The 20276-nt window shown below is 39.0% G+C and overlaps 1 protein-coding gene across 1 annotated transcript in view; it reads right to left on the bottom strand.

Moving 5' to 3' along the window:
• The window catches only part of FAM189A1 (family with sequence similarity 189 member A1), a 442533-nt gene that overhangs the window by 109384 nt on the left and 312873 nt on the right, over positions 1–20276 (bottom strand). Inside the window, exon 3 of the mRNA XM_025390663.1 lies at positions 12584–12694. Coding sequence (XP_025246448.1) covers positions 12584–12694 — 111 coding nt within the window. The remainder of the gene's footprint in view (positions 1–12583; positions 12695–20276) is intronic.

Genomic DNA, 20276 nt, shown 5'->3' with positions numbered 1-20276 from the left:
CGAAGCTGGAGGGGCCAGATGAAAGCAGGCACTCACAGGCCACGGTGAGGATGCTGGACAGCGCTCTGCGTCCAGTGGGAAGCACATGGCTGAGCTTATGTTGTAAGAAGCTCTCTCACCACGAAGGCACACACACAGACACACAAATATGTGAATACATTTTGATCCCAACAAGCTGGAAATATATGTTTTGTTGTATTTAACCAAAACCCACAAAATACATCTAAAAACTATTCCTATACAAAGTTACAGAAAATTTTAGTGGATTGTAAAAAGTAGAAATTAGGGGCCACATGCTCTCCTGCAATGAAATTAGAAATTAACAGTAAAAGGAAAGTAAAAAACCAAAAAGTCTAACTACCTAAAAAGTTAAGAACATCGGTTTTAGCCATGATTCAGGTTAAGGAGAAAAGCAAAAATGAAAATTACAAACCAAGTGGAACTCAGTCCACAAGAGTACTGTGTGTTAATAACGCCAATCTATACAGTATTATTACTGTTACTCAACTATAAAAGGTGGAAAAGTAACAATATATGCATTAAGAAAGTAGAAAGGGGTAATAAAATAAAAACATACATAGTCAACCCTTTCCTCAAATTCCCCATTTCCTCCCAAGACCCCCAGCTCTAGGCAACCATTCATCTAGTTTGAATCTCTAAAGATTTGCTAAAATGTTTATTTTTAAACCGTAAAAGAATATTATCTGTAGCTTTATAACAATAAATTGGAAAAACCAGATGAAATATACAATGTTAGAAAGATATTAACAAAAATGATCCCCAAAAAGAAATAAAACACGAATAACATAATGACCATGGGAAAAAATGTTAAAAGTAGTCAAATTACCTCCCCCAAATTAAAATAAACCTAGATAATTCCCAGGTTATATAAACTGTTTCAGAGCATAAGTGAAATCAAATTCTTCCACTTTCATTTTAAAGTATGCATAATTCTAAGATGAAATTGGACAAAGAGGGCACCTCAAGGTAAATTATAGGTTATCTCATTTCTTAATTTCGATGCAAAACTCTTAAATAATATATTAACAAAGTGAATGCAGCCTAATATATACCTTCAAAGCACCAGGACCATTGCCTACTTCTGCAATGCAAAGTGATTCTGCGTTAGGAAATCCATTAATGCAAATCACTACATTAATAAACTAAAGGAGGAAAGCCATATGATCATCTTCACAGATGTTAAAAGGATGGTGATAAAATTTACATGCATCCTGATTAAAAAAAAAATCTTAGAAAGCTAGGAAGGAAGCGAGTACCTCCCACTAATAAAGGGAGAAGCTGATGGCAGACGTTACTCTAAATGGTAACCCATTAGGAGCAATCCTGTGTAAGCCAGGAATAAAACAAGGGTATTAAAAAATTCCAGTGTTAGTCAACCCTTTTCCCTGTAAATCCTTGATGTGAGTGAAGGGTAACATCGGGTCTGGGCTGACGCATGTGTGCCTGGAAAAATGACCCAAAACTTCTGTCCTCTCATGTCACTGCTTCCTCTTCTCGGACACTGCAGTGTTGAGATGGATATGGAAGGCTGTGGCCATCTCCTGTGCTGGGGAGGATGCCTGGATCGGGGAAGCAGTGTGGTGGCCTGCAGGCCTTGGGCCTCCGTAAAGACAAAAGCATTGTAAAAACAGCTGATGGAAAAGTGAACTGTGGCTTCTCAGTGAGAGTCTCCCCCATGCAGGCAGTGAACACTGCATGTGGGTGAGAGGGAAATGGAGCTATGGGACCTCCCAGTGATGTGAAGATGCTGTCCCTGCTGGGTCTGCTGTCCTGTGTCCTACGAAGCTCAGCAAATGGGAAGATTTGCTAATAGAAACCGTCTCTCAGCAGTACGCTTGGTGGTGGGTCACTAAGAGCTTCTCATTAAACTCAGGAGCAAGAGGTGGGTGATGAAACACCATCATCTAATGTTACTTTAACGAAACATCATTATCCAATGTTATTTTAACAGTTTTTGCCACAGCAACTACACAGAACAACAAAACAAGACGTACAGATACTGGAAAGCAGAAGAAAATATAATCATTTCCTCTGACAAACTATGGGATCAAAGATTCAGGCGTACATTCAACTGCTTGTACAGGTCAATGCAAGTAATAAAAAACTGCGAAAAGTCTTACATGCGGCGAGAAGCCTCTTCAGTATAAAATAATAATTAAAACAGGCATCCATCAGAGCAAGAAAAGATTTACAATACCTAGGACTAAATTTGAAACATGGGAAGTTCATATGTATATTTTAGAAAACTATAAAAGTGTATTAAACATTTATAACAAAATAAATCCTAGATTGATAAAACACATAAATATTTAAAAAATAAAACCCTAAAATACTGAGGGGATAGTAGAACATTATTTATAATCTTGGAGTGGGAAAGGCTTTTCTAGGAAAAACACATAACCCAGCAAACAAAAGGGTTAAAATATGTAAATGAATACAACCAATGTGAGTACAGAAAATACCCACACAAAGAATGCCATTCAAAAAGTCAAAAGATACATAACAAACTATTTAAAAATATGTATTTGCAACCAATATAACAATGGCCAGTTTCCTTAACATAAGTACATATATATATATATATATAAAATATATATATATATAAAAATTATAAAAACAACAATGTAACAGTAAAATAGGTAACAAAGGTGAAGTGGCAGTTAACACATAAATATAAGCAACTTATAAACAAACATAAAGATGCTCAACTTCACTTTTAATTAAAGAAATGTAAATTACATAAAATTGTACAACTTTGCCGGATTGGTAAAGACAAAAACAATTCTGACAACACACAAGTTTGGATCTGGGTAATCAGGCACAGGCTCAGACCGCTGGCAAGGGTGTGAAAGGGTGCCTTATGTTTGGACAGCAATTTAGGAATAAGATTCTAAGTTTAAAGTGCACTCATGCTCTGACTGCAGGGACGGTCTTAGCGATTTTTTTCTCTAGATCTGTTTGCATTCCTTCCTTGTTCACTGCTCCACCCTCAGCACCTAGGCCAGTTCCCCAAGTGGCAGCAATAGCCACTCAGTATCTGCTGAGTAATGAATATGTACAAAGAGTACTATTCAATCGGGCCCATGGGCTTATGCCTGTAATCTCAGAACTTTGGGAGGCCAAGGCAGGTAAATAGCTTGAGTTCAGGAGTTTGAGACCAGCCTGGCCAACATGGTGAAACTCTCTACAAAAAGTACAAAAAAAGTTAGCTGGGTATGGTGGCACATGCCTGTAGTCCCAGCTACTTGGGAGTCTGTGGTGGGAGGATCACCTGAGCCCAGGAAGATTGAGGCTGCAGTGACCCGTGATGGCACCACTGCACTCCAGCTTAAGCAACACTCCAGTGGAGCACCACTGCACTCCAGCCTAAGCAACAGGCGTGGTGGCTCACACCTGTAATCCCAACACTTTGGGAGGCCGAGGCAGGCAGATCGCCTGAGGTCAGGAGTTTGAGACCAGCCTGGCCAACATAGTGAAACTCCATCTCTACTAAAAATAAAAATTAAAAAAAAAAAAAAAAAAAAAAAAATTAGCTGGGCGTGGTGGCGGGCACCTGTAATCCCAGCTACTCAGGAGGCTGGGGCAGGAGAATCAATTGAACCCAGGAGATGAAGGTTGCAGTGAGCCGAGACTGCGCCATTGTACTCCAGCCTGGGAAACAACAGAGAACTCTGTCTCAAAAAAAAAAAAAAATTATTTGCCATGTTCATTTTAGCGCAAGACTAGAAACATGTTAAACTTATCCTTCGTTAAGGGGTGGTTACATGAATTACCACACATCCATCCAGTGGAATTATCTGCTACTCTCTGTTTAACAGCAGAGAAGACCTCCATGTGCTGATGTGAAAATGTCACCAGGCTACATGGTTGACTAACAAAATCCACGTGAGTAGCCCATGTGTGTAAAAAAAAAAAAATCCATAAACAAAAATATGCACAGATGATGACTGGAAAGGCACCAAAAAACAAAAACAAAAACAAAAAACAAAAAACCCTGTTAGCAGGAAGGGGAAGAGCTAGGAGCCCAGAATAAAAGATTGATCTAGTTTAGATATCATTTTTATGCAGAGAACACTAGCTAATCTTAAATTATGCAGAGGAAAACACACAATCACCACACAAACATATGGAAATGTACCAGGTATCCTAAAGAAAAACAAAAACTGGAGCAAAGAAGTTGGAAAGAATTTGGATAAACCAAAGCACAGACTGTATGTTCTGGAATGGAAAGACATGGTATTGTTTAGATGTTTTAATTTTCCCTCAAAGTAATCTACAAATTTAATATGATGCCAATTCAAATCTCAAATCCGTTCTATCCAAGTCTTGGCAAAAGAAAATCAAAGTGCATCTAGAAGACTAAACATTTAAAACCAGGCGAGAACATTTTAAAGAAATAGATTAAAAGTCTGTGGGAGGCTGAGGCAGGTGGATCACGAGGTCAGGAGATCGAGACCATCCTGGCTAACATGGTGAAACTCCGTCTCTACTAAAAATATAAAAAATTAGCCAGGCGTGGTGGCAGGTACCTGTAGTCCCAGTTACTCAGGAGGCTGAGGCAGGATAATGTTGTGAACCTAGGAAGCGGAGCTTGCAGTGAGCCAAGATAGCACCATTGCACTCCAGCCTAGGTGACAGAGTGAGACTCCGTCTCAAAAAAAAAAGTCTGGGATGGGGTTAGGGGTAGAATTTGTCCTACCATGTATAAAAATAGATTATAAAGTCAAGGTAATTCACGTGGTATTCTTCTGGGATATGAATAAACAGACATATGAATGTTGAATGAATATGAATAAAAAGTCCAGAAATAGACCAATGGACATTACTATCTGTGTGTACATGTGTGCATACAATGGTACTATCATCAGAGAATACTATAAACACCTTTACGCAAATAAACTAGAAAACCTAGAAGAAATGGATAATTTCCTGGACACTTACAGTCTCCCAAGACTAAACCAGGAAGAAGTTGAATCCCTGAAGAGATCAATAGCAGACTCTGAAATTGAGGCAACCCCATCTCTACTAAAAAATACAAAAAACTAGCCGGACGAGGTGACGGGCACCTATAGTCCCAGCTACTCAGGAGGCTGAGGCAGAAGAATGGCGTAAACCCAGAAGGCAGAGCTTGCAGTGAGCTGAGATCCAGACACTGCACTCCAGCCTGGTTGACAGAGCGAGACTCCGTCTCAAAAAAAAAAGAAAAGAAATTGAGGCAATAATTAATAGCCTACCAACCAAAAAAAGTCCAAGACCAGACGGATTCACAGCCGAATTCTACCAGAGGTACAAGGAGGAGCTGGTACCATTCCTTCTGAAACTATTCCAATCAATAGAAAAAGGCGGAATCCTCCCTAACTCATTTTATGAGGCCAACATCATCCTGATACCAAAGCCTGGCAGAGACACAACAAAAAAAGAGAATTTTAGACCAATATCCCTGATGAACATCAACGTAAAAATCCTCCATAAAATACTGGCAAACTGAATCCAGCAGCACATCAAAAAGCTTATCCTCCATGATCAAGTGGGCTTCATCCCTGGGATGCAAGGCTGGTTCAACATACACATATCAATAAATGTAATCCAGCATATAAACAGAACCAAAGACAAAAACCACATGATTATTTCAATAGATGCAGAAAAGGCCTTTGACAAAATTCAACAGCCCTTCATGCTAAAAACTCTCAATAAATTCCGTAGTGATGAAACGTATCTCAAAATAATAAGAGCTATTTATGACAAACCCACAGTCAATATCATACTGAATGGGCAAAAACTGGAAGCATTCCCTTTGAAAACTGGCACAAGACAGGGATGCCCTCTCTCATCACTCTTATTCAACATAGTGTTGGAAGTTCTGGCTAGGGCAATCAGGCAAGAGAAAGAAATAAAGGGTATTCAGTTAGGAAAAGAAGATGTCAAATTGTCCCTGTTTGCAGATGACATGATTGTATATTTAGAAAACCCCATGGTCTCAGCCCAAAATCTCCTTAAGCTGATAAGCAACTTCAGCAAAGTCTCAGGATACAAAATCAATGTGCAAAAATCACAAGCATTCTTATACACCAGTAACAGAGAGCCAAATCATGAATGAACTCCCATTCACAATAGCTTCAAAGAGAATAAAATACCTAGGAATCCAACTTACAAGGGATGTAAAGGACCTCTTCAAGGAGAACTACAAACCACTGCTCAGTGAAATAAAAGAGGACACAAACAAATGGAAGAACATACCATGCTCATGGATAGGAAAATCAATATGTGAAAATGGCCATACTGCCCAACATAATTTATAGATTCAATGCCATCACCATTAAGCTACCAATGACTTTCTTCACAGAATTGGAAAAAACTGCTTTAAAGTTCATATGGAACCAAAAAAGACCCCACATTGCCAAGACAATCCTAAGCCAAAAGAACAAAGCTGGAGGCATCACGCTACCTGACTTCAAACTATACTACAAGGCTACAGTAACCAAAACAGCATGGTACTGGTACCAAAACAGAGATATAGACCAATGGAACAGAACAGAGCCATCAGAAATAATACCACACATCTACAGCCATCTGATCTTTGACAAACCTGACAAAAACAAGAAATGGGAAAAGGATTCCCTATTTAATAAATGGTGCTGGGAAAATTGGCTAGCCATAAGTAGAAAGCTGAAACTGGATCCTTTCCTTACTACTTCTATGAAAATTAATTCAAGATGGATTAGAGGCTTAAATGTTAGACCTAAAACCATAAAAATCCTAGAAGAAAACCTAGGTAATACCATTCAGGACATAGGCATGGGCAAGGACTTCATGTCTAAAACACCAAAAGCAACGGCAACAAAAGCCAAAATTGACAAATGGGATCTAATTAAACCAAAGAGCTTCTGCACAGCAAAAGAAACTACCATCAGAGTGAACAGGCAACCTACAGAATGGGAGAAAATTTTTGCAATCTACTCATCTAACAAAGGGCTAATATACAGAACCTACAAAGACTCAAACAAATTTACAAGAAAAAAAAAAAACCCATCAAAAAGTGGGCAAAGGATATGAACAGATACTTCTCAAAAGAAGACATTCATACAGCCAACAAACGCATGAAAAAATGCTCATCATTACTCGCCATCAGAGAAATGCAAATCAAAACCACAATGAGATACCATCTCACACCAATTAGAATGGCAATCATTACAAAGTCAGGAAACAACAGGTGCTGGAGAGGATGTGGAGAAATAGGAACACTTTTACACTGCTGGTGGGAGTGTAAACTAGTTCAACCATTGTGGAAAACAGTGTGGCAATTCCTCAAGGATCAAGAGCTAGAAATACCATATGACCCAGCCATCCCATTACTGGGGATATACCCAAAGGATTATAAATCATGCTGCTATAAAGACACATGCACACGTATGTTTATTGGAGCACTATTCACAATAGCAAAGACTTGGAATCAACCCAAATGTCCATCAGTGACAGACTGGATTAAGAAAATGTGGCACATATACACCATGGAATACTATGCAGCCATAAAAAGGATGAGTTCGTGTCCTTTGTAGGGACATGGATGTAGCTGGAAACCATCATTCTCAGCAAACTATCACAAGAACAGAAAACCAAACACTGCATGTTCTTACTCATAAGTGGGAATTGAACAATGAGATCACTTGGACACAGGAAGGGGAACATCACACACCGGGGCCTATTGTGGGAAGCGGGGAGCGGGGAGGGGGGAGGGACAGCATTAGGAGAGATACATGATGTAAATGACGAGTTAATGGATGCAGCACACCAACATGGCACATGTATACATATGTAACAAATCTGCACGTTGTGCACATGTACCCTAGAACTTAAAGTATAATAATAATTTTTTAAAAAAGAGTTGATATTGGTTGTTTCTTCACCACCCAGCATACATGTCCAGCTTCCCTCCTCCCCCAACCCTGCTTAATAGCAGCTAACTTTGTTTCGGGTATTACATCTTGAATCCCCTGTCAGTAGCCTATGTCTGTAAAAAAAAAAAAAAGTAGCCCATGTGTGACTGAATTCAGTCTGGTAGGACAGTTAAGCAAATTATCATCCTGCTGTGTCCAATTAAACACTTCCTCCCAGGTCTTTGACTCTAAAGCAAACAGACCCAGAGGTTAAGAACCACAGGAATTGTCCACTCCTGCAGAACTGTACCCTGGTAAGTTCAGGGTTCCCGCTGTAGGCCCCAGTCTGAGTCAGATTTCTAAGTGAACAGAAGAAGCTTCCTTAGAACCAGCCAGTTTCCAAGCCCGATCTCTAGCCTCCTTGGTGATTCAATAGGCCCCACTATCCTCACAATAAACGGCCTGTGGCTTTCTTAGTAATTGTAACTTGCTGCCAATGACCCTTAATGGTTTGGGTGACATTTCAAATCAGCAGGGAAATATTAAGAGTATTCAGAAAATGGTTTCAGGAAAACTACTAAACTATTTAGAGAGAAAAAGTCCAATTCATCAAGTAGATTGCAAAATACTAAAGAGTTAACTATAAAAAAAAAAAAAGCACACCATAACCAGGAAGTTATTGGGGTAGCATAATCTTGGAAAGGAGAAAATCTTTTTAAGCATGATTCTAAGGTAAGATTACAAAGAGAAATATTGGTAAATTTGAATACATAAATATTAAAACGTTTTCTATTTTTCTGACAAAAATTAAAAGGCAAATGACAATCCAGGGAATATATTTGCCCAATATAAGTCAAAGGATTCAAAGCCATAATATATAAAGAGCTCTAATAAATCATTAAGATAAATATTTAAATCTAAAACTGAGTACAGAATACATACAAACACAGAAGAAAATAAAATATAAATGGTGCATAAACATAAATATGTGACATACTTACATATATGTATAAATATATATGAGCTTATGTATATGCAATTATAAATGAATAAAAAGTTTAATCTTACTAGTATTCAAAGAAATTCAAATTAAATAATGAAGTCGTCTTGTATCTTTCAAATTAGCATGGGTAAAAAAGAATAACAACTTTCAGTGCTGGCAAAGGCATAGGAAGAAGAGCATTCTCATATATTGGGAATATAAATGGGTAAACTTTCCTAAAAGGCAGTATGTCAATATGCATCAAATACTCTAAAGATACATTCATTTTTATCATATATATCTACTTTTAGGAGCTGTGAAAAGGTTTTAATTTGTGTAAGAATGATGGTCATCTCTCTAATTATAAAAAGCAGAGATCTGGTTAAACAATGTTATATTCATACATATAGAGAAGTCACTACCAATAAAATTGTAGAATATTTTAAAACATGGAACAGGCCGGGCGTGGTGGCTCACACTTGTAATCCCAACAATTTGGGAGGCCAAGGCAGGCGGATCACCTGAGGTCAGGAGTTTGAGACCAGTCTGGCCAACATAGTGAAACCTTGTCTCTACTAAAAATACAAAAGTTAGCTGAGCATTGGTGGCCCATGCCTGTAGTCCCAGCTACTTCAGAGGCTGAGGCAGAAGAATTGCTTGAACCTGGGAGGCAGAGGTTGCAGTGAGCTGAGATAGCGCCACTGCACTCCAGCCTGGGCAACAGAGCAAGACTTCATCTCAAAACATAAATAAATAAAACATAGGACAATGTGATCAGTTAAAAAAGAAATCATAAAGCAGCATGAAGGAGATAGCACATTTAAATACATTAAATACATATGTATACATACATGCATACACATGTATCCATATACACACACATTATGCACAGAAAAGACTGGAAGGACATAACCAACTGGGTGGTAGGATTATGAAGTGTTTCGTTTTTTGAATTTCTATAGTAAATGTATAATTTTTATTATATGAAAGGGGTATACTTTTTATGTGTTGCATCGGTTTTGCAATATTCTATGAAGAACTCAGGGTAGGTCATGTCCACACCAAACAAGGATTAGTCCATTCTCGCATTGCTAGAATGAAATATTTGAGACTGGGTAATTTATAAAGAGGTTTAAGTGGCTCATGCAGGCTGTACAGGAAGCATGATGCCAGCATCTGCTTGACTTCTGGGGAGGTTTCAGGAAACGTACAATCATGGTGGAAGGCGAAGGGGGAGCCAGAAAGTCACCTGGCCAGAGCAGGAGCAAGAGAGAAAGCAAGGAAGGGAGGTGCCACATACTTTTAAACAACCAGTTCTCGTGAGAACTCATTCCCTCACTATCATGAGGGCAGCACCGAGGGATGGTGCTAACCACTCATGAGATCTGCCTCCATGATCCAATCACCTCCCAGCCGTCTCCACCTCCAACACTGGGGATTACAACTGAACATGAGATTTGGGCAGGGACACAGATCCAAACCACATCAACAGGAAAGGGAAGCAAGGCTGAGAGAGAGGGTTTCTTGTCCTAAGTCACATAACCAGGAGGTGGTGAAGCACGGTTTTGATCCTGGATTGCTGACTTCAAATCCAGTACTGTTTGTACTACATGCATTGCCCCCAAGCAAGTGAACACACTGGTTTGTAGCTCTGAGATTTCTGGCTGTGTATGAGCCAAGGCAGAGAGACACCTAGGATCAAGCTCTAAAGTGAGGTAAATATTGATGATTTCGTGGTACCATCAACCAAACAGATGTATGTGAGAGTACACATCTGTGGTATGTGATGTTCTTTTTATGTATCTGTGGAGGTAGAGAAAGCGGTAAGAAATAGAGGAGACCAAATCTCCCTTTCCTATCCTTCCATGCAGTCTGTGATGTGGGGAAACAGGGTCTGAGATTAATACCAGGAGGGGTCAGCCCTTCAAGCCTGCACACTGGGTATGGGCTTTCTTTTTGGTGTGGACCTGCAGGCACTGTGGTTTCCCTTCAGCCAATCATTCTGTCTACCCCACACAGGGCCCTGCATTGGAAAATGAGAGTCCAAGAAAAAAATGGCCAGTTCCTCGTAGGTCACCAGATTTTGCTATACTCATGGCACGTAGTATCGAGGAATAAAGAGGCTGGCCAAGTCATGTATACAAGATGGCGAGTTATCCTTTCTGATGGAGATGGGGATCCAGGTTGTGCCAATTGTCAATCATAAGGGGGTCTACACCATACCAGGAATACGTCTGTGTACATGATATAAGGATGAAATCTGATCAATGTTCTCTAGGCCACATTCAACAGACAATAACAAGATGGAGCTCCAACAATCCATTTTTGTAACTCAGTGGGCACTTCAGCATTGAAACTGTGCCAACTGACACTGGTCCTGCTGGCTTTCGTAGATAAGAATGCAGAGAGCAGCAGGCTTCCCAGTGGCTGCCCTGTGAATCCAAACCACATGGTCCCAAGCCAAGCAGGCATGGTCCCACAGCAGAAAAGCTTCTGGTTATTCGGCAATCACTTCTCGGAATCACAGCCACAGGTAGAGCAGGCAGAGGGCAAGTGTGGAGGGACGTGGCTCTGAAAGGTAGCCTGCTGTTGCTTCCGAGACAAAGAAACAAAGGCTCATGTCCCCATACCCAGGAGCCACAGTCCTATCGGGAGTTTAAGTATATTCATATCAGAATGCAATCAAACACACTGCAATTTCTGTCACAGCCAGATGTACATATTACAGCACCATGAGCTACGTTATCTTGAAATGATAGTTCTACCCAACAAACAAGTTGTTGATCTTCTACAACAAGCTCCTGTGACCCACCAGGCTGCATGCAGCCCAGGCAGCTTTGAATGAGGCCCAACACAAATTCGTAAACCTTCTTAAAACACTATGAGTTTTTTTTGACTTATTTTTGTTAGCTAGTCAGCTATCGCTAGTATGAGTGTATTTTATATGTGGCCCAAGACAATTCTTCTAACGTGGCCCAAGGAAGCCAAAAGACTGAACACCTCTGTTCTACAAAGTACACAGCACACTGTCTACAATTTTCTAAATGTGGCCCAACACAAATTCGTCAACTTTCTTAAAACATTATGAGTTTTTTTGGTGACTTTTTTTTTTAAGCTCATCAGCTATTGCTAGTTTTACTGTATTTTATGTGTGGCCCAAGACAATTCTTCTTATAACGTGGCCCAGGGAAGCCATAAGATTGAACACCTCTATTCTACAATGTACATAGCACAGTGTCTACAATTTTCCTGGATCTGAAAATTATTTTTAATTGAGAACTATATTGTTTTGATATATTTGTCATCCAGCATAATATGTACATCAGCACTTCAAATTGACTTGCAAATTGATTTTTAAAAATTCAATACAAATAAGAATCAATGCAACAAATGCTAAAATATAATAGTTACTAAGGATACTTATTCCAAAATAGCACCACATTGTGATCCTTAAAAATATACTATTAGTAGCTGATTTACAAGTAGAACAACTTTTAATTGTACTACTTATAAATCAATAAGCAAATTGCTATCTAATTTATAGAAATAAATCAGATTAACCTAAATACCTTAAACTAGAAAATATCAGAATGAATTGAAAGTGTACATGAGAACCTAAGAATACAATAAAATTATTTTTAAAATTGCTCTCATGCAAAATCAAATCCTATGACCTTTCTGAAAGGGTTTGCATTTCATTACTTACCAACTGGCAGCCTTCTAGGGAGTTGACTAGCTGAGCATTCTGACAAGAGAGAATTGAACCAGCCAAATTCAGCATTACACACACTGCAGAAAGCAGCATGAAAAAGGTTATCTGGAAACAAACCAAACAAGAAATTGATTATTCACTTGGAGAGGCTCAAAGGAAAAATGACATGGCTTTACGACAGCTTTCATTTATTATACAACAGTTGATCACATAATTACATGAATAACATGTATGTGTTTTAAAGGAAAGTGGTAGGTTATTTCTCAAACTTCCAAATTCATATGACCCGAAATAGAAAAAGTAAGATCTGTAGGAAGCCATAGCAAGCTACCATGGTTTTGTTTAAAACCTATTATCATAAAATACTTAAGGAGTTAAACTTGAAAGACTGTGCATTATATACTCTTAAGAGTAACAAGTTATACATTATTAAAGAAAATCAAGTGAAAGAAGTATACCTATTAGAAGGCCTTTAGGTTTGTTTTAATTTTTATTACAGAAAATTTCATACACATGCAAAACCAAAGAAAACAGTATCATGAAGTCACATGTGCCCACCACCCAACATCAATAATTAATCCACTTACAGCCAACTGCGCTTCATTTATGGCCCCTACCATCTGGATTATTTCGCAACCAATACCAGGCATGATAAAATTTTACCCTTAATATTTCTAAAGGAATTGAGAAGCTTTCTGAAAACATAGCCAAAATAATCATCATATCTGTAATAAATAAAAATTCCTGCCGGGCGCGGTGGCTCACGCCTGTAATCCCAGCACTCTGGGAGGCCAAGGTGGGCGGATCACAAGGTCAGGAGATCGAGACCATCCTGGCTAACAGGGTGAAACCCCGTCTCTACTAAAAATACAAAAAAGCTGGCATGGTGGCGGGCGTCTGTAGTCCCAGCTACTCAGGAGGCTGAGGCAGGAGAATGGCGTGAACCCGGAAGGCAGAGCTTGCAGTGAGCCGAGATGGCACCACTGCACTCCAGCCTGGGCGACATAGCGAGACTCCGTCTCAAAAAAAAAAAAAAAAAAAAAAAAAAAATTCCTTAATATCATCAGATATTGCGTTCACATTTCCCTAATTGTCTAAGTTTTTTCACACTTTGAATCAGGCTACACAGGATAGACAGCAGGTCCATGTGGTACAACTGGCTGTTAGGAATCTTTGACAGTCTGTGGGTTTCCCATTCACTTTTTCCTCTGTGAAATTTACTGAAGAAACCAGTTCATTTGTCCTACAGAGTTTCTTACAGCCTAAACTTTCTGATTGTAGACCTCTATCATTTAACGTTTCTCTAGCCTCTGTATTTCTTGTAATTTGGTGATTAAATACAGAGGTTTGGCCAAATTCAGATCAATAAAAGGCAAATATTGTCTTTTTTTTTTTCTTTTCTTTTTCTTTTTTTTTTTTTTCGACGGAGTCTCACTCTGTCACTGGAGTGCAGTGGCACAATCTCGGCTCACTGCAACCTCTGCCTCCCGGGTTCGAGCGATTCTCTTGCCTCAGCCTCCTGAGTAGCTGGTACTACAGGTGCGCACAACCACACCCAGGTAATTTTTGTATTTTTAGTAAAGACGGGGTTTCACCATGTTGACCAGGACAGTCTCGATATCTTGACCTCGTGATCTGCCCTCCTCGGCCTCTCAAAGTGCTGGGATTACAGGCATGAGCCACCGCGCCTGGCCAATATTTTCTCTTTTTGTGATGTTAGCGGCCATTTTTAATGATGACTTAGACTAATTAATTTATTAGGGTTTCCAAAATAGTGCCAGTCTCACTCTGTCATCTTCTCTTTATGAATAAGAATACATATAGAGACAGAGACTTTTATTCATCAACTGTTTTGTTACCCTGAGGTATAGTTCATATAGGAAAAGCAGGATATATACTCGACTCTTTCTGTTCATTTTCCAGGTTTTAAAATAATTTTAAACGCAAAATAAACTCAACGAAGTCTATATGGTTAATTAGCACTCTTTCTGCATCTATGTAAATAATTAGGCCAAATCTAATGAAGAAAGACCCTTTTTGTGATGGAGAGTAACCTTTAAGATTAATATGATCAAGAGGCAGGGAGAGTGGCATGAAAACTTGTTAAAGAGCAAAAAAAAAGTCACTGGATATCCTGTCTAATGCACCCTTCAGGGTTATTTCTGCCCTACAATGTCTTTTTGCTATTTCAAAACTCTGCATAAAACTGATAGTTCATCAACTGATAGTCGTATAAAACTGATAGTAGTGCAAATGATTCTTGACGATACAAATGTAAAGGAATTTTGTCTGGTAGCATGTAACTGATTATTGCCCCACTGATATTGACCACTTTTATATTTATTTGTAAATTTATTTCAGCATTCCTGATTGCTTATATGTGTGCAGTGTTTGAATTAGCCTTTCAACTGCTTGTAACTTCTTACTGATTTCCTCATTAAATAATGAGTTAGACATAGTCTTTGACACATGTCTATTTTTTTAAAAAGCTGATTCCTGGCTGGGCACAGTGGATTATGCCTGTAATCCCAGCACTTTAGGAGGTCAAGGTGGGTGGATCATGAGGTCAGGAGTTTGAGACCAGCCTGACCAACATGGTGAAAGTCCATCTCTACTAAAAATACATAAATTAGCCGGACATGGTGCTGCATGCCTGTAATCCCATCTACTCAGGAAGCTAAGGCAGGAGAATTGCTTGAACCCGGGAGGCAGAGGTTGCAGCGAGCTGAGATCTTCAGCCCGGGCAGCAGAGTGAGACTCCATCTCAAAAAAAAAAAAAAAAAAGAAAAGAAAAGCTGGTTCCCTAGCATCCTCCAAAATTAACAGTATCATGAAATACTGTTTTGTCTGTTTAGTGGAGAGGGGAGTGAGTTTGAGCCATTGTGAGCCAAGAACTTAAACACATTTGATACGTTTTAATCATCTGCGTCATTAGACAGAGAGAGTCTAACCAAATACTGTATATTCTCACTTACAGGGTGGGAGCTAAACTTTGGGGACACACAGACACAAAGATGGGGACAACAGGCACTAAGGACTCCAACCGAGGGTTGAGGGGAAGAGTTGAAAAACCACCTACTGTGCTCACTAACTGGGTGATGGGATTATTAGAAGCCTAAACTTTAGCATCATGCAACATACTCATGTAACAAACCTGCACATGTACCTCCTGAATCTAAAATTTAAAATAAATATAGTCATACATAACAAAAAAACTGCAAACAAAACTATAAGGTTTTACGTAACCATATTAATTTTACATCTGTATCTCCTTTCAACCATGCCAAAAACTATTTCTTAATATAATTAATCTGTTGGATTTAATTTCACAATATCCACGCAAGTCTCAAAATAACAACGCCAATACAACTGCCAAAAAAAAATGACTGAAAATAGTTTAAGATTTATATTTCTTTTTATTCTTACAGTACATTCTACCAGAAATAGTCAAATTATGGTGTTTTAAACTCACATGGTTCCTTTATGTGTGGTTATGCTACTGATCAGAAACCCAGGTTAGTTCCTTTTATTTCATTTTTTCTTGTTTAGGAATTGTTTCTAAAACTGAGTTTCATTTATAATTATATAAAATGATTCTAAAGTCAGGTCTATAAGTGAAGTTTCACATAAGTCTAGCCTTTATTCTGTTCCTCCACTCTATTTCCTCCCTTCTATTTTTTAATAGATAAGCATTTATTTTTTAATTTTATATTTTATCCTTCCATCTTTTTTTAATAAAAGTATATAACAGCAGCATAATACATACATTTTCTTCACTTACTTTTTTTGCACTTAATATAGTGAAGATCTTGCTATAAGAACATACAAATAACCCTATTCCCTTCTACAATTGCCTAATACTTCATGGCACAGATGAATCACCATTTTTTATTATTTATTTATTTATTTAGAGATGGAGTCTCGCTCTGTCACCCAGGCTGGAGTACAATGGTGCGATCTCAGCTCACTGCACAAAGGACAATACTAAGAAATGCTTTCTGCTAATTATATCAGAAAATATATGAAAACATCTTCTAGAAAATATAAGTGACCAAAACCAATTTCAAAAGAACAAAAAACCTGAACATAATCTTGAGAAAAATATCAGTAAAACTCTACCCATAAAAAACAGCAGGCCCACAGCCTTTCACGGGTAGATTGGTTTCAAACTTTCGAAAACATCTAATCTTCCGATAATAGGGCAAAAGGCAAGTTCCCCAACGCATTTATAAGACCAGAGGTTTTCTATTTCTTGAACAATTCAGTGCAATAGCCGTTAAGTGGGACAGAACAAGTTCCATGTCCTGGGAGAGGCCAAGGTCACCTGAGTGGGGTGAAAGCTCTAGCAACGGGAGAAGGGTGACTGCACAGACAAGCCAGCAATGTGGGACATCGCAGCCCAGGTGGGAAGCTAAGTGCACCCATGTGGGATGGAGTGGCAGCAAGGATAGTGGATTGGTTATTTACAAGGTGAATTAATCAAATAAGGAAATATGGTAAAGATAATAGGTGCTGAGTTTCTCAAACCAGAATACACACGGTGGTGCTGTATTGCAAATGGCAGTATAATGTAATCTCATAGTCTTCAGTGCTGTGTAGATGACTGATAGATAGATATTCTATAATTTCGTCACCTAGAGGGCTGGGAGCAATGATATTCCCAGTAGGCATGAGCGAACCTAGCAACCTTGTTTCTTTTTTTTTTGAGTCTCGCTCTGTCACCAGGCTGGAGGGCAGTGGCACAATCTTGGCTCACTGCAACCTCCACCTCCTAGGTTCAAGGGATTTTCCTGCCTCGGCCTCCCAAGTAGCTGGGACTACAGGCACACGCCACCTCACACCTGTAATCCCAGCACTTTGGGAGGCCGAGGCGGGAGGATCACGAGGTCAAGAGATAGAGACCATCATGGTCAGGTGGTGAAACCCTGTCTCTACTAAAAATGCAACTTTGTTTCTCAATTCCATTCTCCACAAAAAGAAACCAGAGCTCTTTAGGGAAAGGATTAATTCCAGGTCTAGGGCAGGGAGAGTTAAGACTGAACTCCTGGCCAAGCGCCGTGGCTCACGCCTATAATCCCAGCACTTTGGGAGGCCGAAGCGGGCGGATCACGAGGTCAGGAGATGGAGACCATCCTGGCTAACACGGTGAAATCCCCATCTCTACTAAAAACACAAAAAATTAGCTGGGTGTGGTGGTGGGCACCTGTAGTCCCAGCTACTCTGGAGGCTGAGGCAGGAGAATCGCTTGAACCCGGGAGGTGGAGATTGCAGTGAGCCGAGGTCGCACCAATCCGAGCGGAACTCCGTCTAAAAAAAAAAAGACAGAACTCCCTCTCTTTTGGTGCTATCAAGTAAGGAAATGCTCAATAAATGATGTTGGGGGCATGTTAAAGATGCAAAAGCCAGCTTTAAGGGGCTCCCACTGGCCAAATCAGGGACAATTTGAGTATCGGAATATGTAACGATAATAAAAGATTAGATAGTAAGTTAATGATAAGAGACCCATGGGTCTACACAAAGTCTCAAAGTATCTCCCCCCAAGTTATTTACCTGAAAGGAGAAAACTTCGCAGTGGAGGCACATGACACCTTAACCAAAGTGATCAAAGTTTCAAAATAACAGGACAAATTGAAATTCTGTGCCACCTGATAGGACCCAAAAATAACACAGCATTGCTTCTGTGATATTCTTCCCAAAGATGCATAATTCAAATCCGATCATGAAGAAGCAGCAGACAAACCCCAGCTGAAGGATGTGCTACAGAAAACAGGCCTGTATTCTTCAAGTGAAGGTCATGATGGTCAAGGAAAGACTGAGGAAATATTGGCAATAGGAAGGAGACTAAAGAATCGTAACTAAATAGTTCAGGGAACAAATTATTTTGCATTGGGCTTGCAACTCTTCTGTAAATTTAAGGTTATCTCTAAGTAAATTAGCATAACCTCAAAAATAATGATAATATATGAAAATTAAAGACTAAAGCCCCTTATGTCAAAAGATGCAAAATTATATATTTTGAGCTATATGTATTTAAAAATTTTATCAACGAGTGTTTGGCTCCAAAATGCAAGAATGTTTAGATATCAGAAAACTCTATGTGTTATTATACCAAATTATATGCCCAAAAAACAAATTTACAGAGTAAATAAGAAATTTTAATCATATCAGCAGGTGAATAAAGAGCATATATAAATCTAAAGTCATTCGTAGTTTTTCTAAACATCTCTAAGCAAGCTAGGACTGAAGGGGTAAATAAATAGCTCAGTAAAAGGTATTTATAGGGGAAAAAAACTCTAACAGCAAACATCACACTCTATGGCAAAAGTTAAACATTATTTCCTTTAAAATCAAGAATAAGGAATCAGAAACATCTTTACAGCCTGCTGTAACTGCTTCTTTTCAAGAAGATATTGCACTTTCAGCCAATGCAAAAAAGACTAAAAGGCTTTAAGAATTCAAAAAGAAGACACATATGATGCTAAAGAATTAGAGGCCGGGCGCGGTGGCTCACGCCTGTAATCCCAGCACTTCAGGAGGCCGAGGCGGGCGGATCACCTAAGGTCAGGTTCCAGACCACCCTGGCCAACGTGGCAAAATCCTGTCTCTACCAAAAGTACAAAAATTAGCCGGGTGTGGTGGCAGGCGCCTGTAATCCTAGTACTCAGGAGGCTGAGGCAGGAGAATGGCTTGAATCCGGGAGGCAGTGATTGCAGTGAGCCAAGATAGAGTCACTGCACTCCAGCATGGGCGACAGGAGTGAGACTCTGTCTCAAAAAAAAAAAAAGAATTAAGAATTATAGTACGGTATTTGCAGATGGATAGCAAAGAAACCAATTCAGTCCTATCCATAAACTTATCTATAGATGGGACATTGCCATAGAATACTGAGTGTCATAAATCAGTGTGAAAGGAATAAATGATGAAAAATTGGTGCTAGGCTATCCATATAGGAAAAAACACAAAAACTATTTCCATGCCTCACATCATACACAAAAGCAGATTAAAAGCATAAAATGTGCAGATCAAAACTTTGAACTTAGGGAAAAAATGCAGGAAACATCTTTACAATTTTAGGATTAGGGGAATTTTTTAAAGCACTATACACAAATGTAGCTCTTCTAAACACTGATGATTGTCACACATAAAGGTCAAATGATCTGTATGACCAAAAGAAGTGAAAATGTGGGAGAAGGTATTTGCACTAGATAGATAGAGCAGACCATGGATTAACATGTAGAACATATAAAGATGTCTTACAAATCAATAGAAATGTGTCTAAGACATGAAACCTGACAGTCAAAAACAGTGAGAGTAAAAGATAGGCAGATACTTAACATCACTAGTAAGCAACAGGTACAAGTTAATACCGTAATAAATGATTATTTCACACTATACCAAAATGGCTGAAAAGATACTGAAAAGGCCAAGTGTTCACAGTGGGTGAAGGTTGAGGGATTGGCAACAAAAACAAAACAAAACTGTGTAAAATGTTGGTAGGAGTGTAACTTGACACAAGCTCAAGAACAGTTTGGCAATAGTCCCTGATTGCTCCATTTGTTTCTGGCTGGAGAAACTCACACATGTGCCTAAAGAAGTACTGTACAATGCCTGCAAATCTCAAAGAACTGGAAAGACCTTAACTGTCTAGCCATTAAGGAATGGATAAAGTTATTTTTCCCCCATAAAA

The sequence above is a fragment of the Theropithecus gelada genome, chromosome 7a (assembly GCF_003255815.1).
Source record: "Theropithecus gelada isolate Dixy chromosome 7a, Tgel_1.0, whole genome shotgun sequence".
NCBI lineage: Eukaryota > Metazoa > Chordata > Mammalia > Primates > Cercopithecidae > Theropithecus > Theropithecus gelada.
This window is presented reverse-complemented; position numbering and strand designations above follow the sequence as displayed.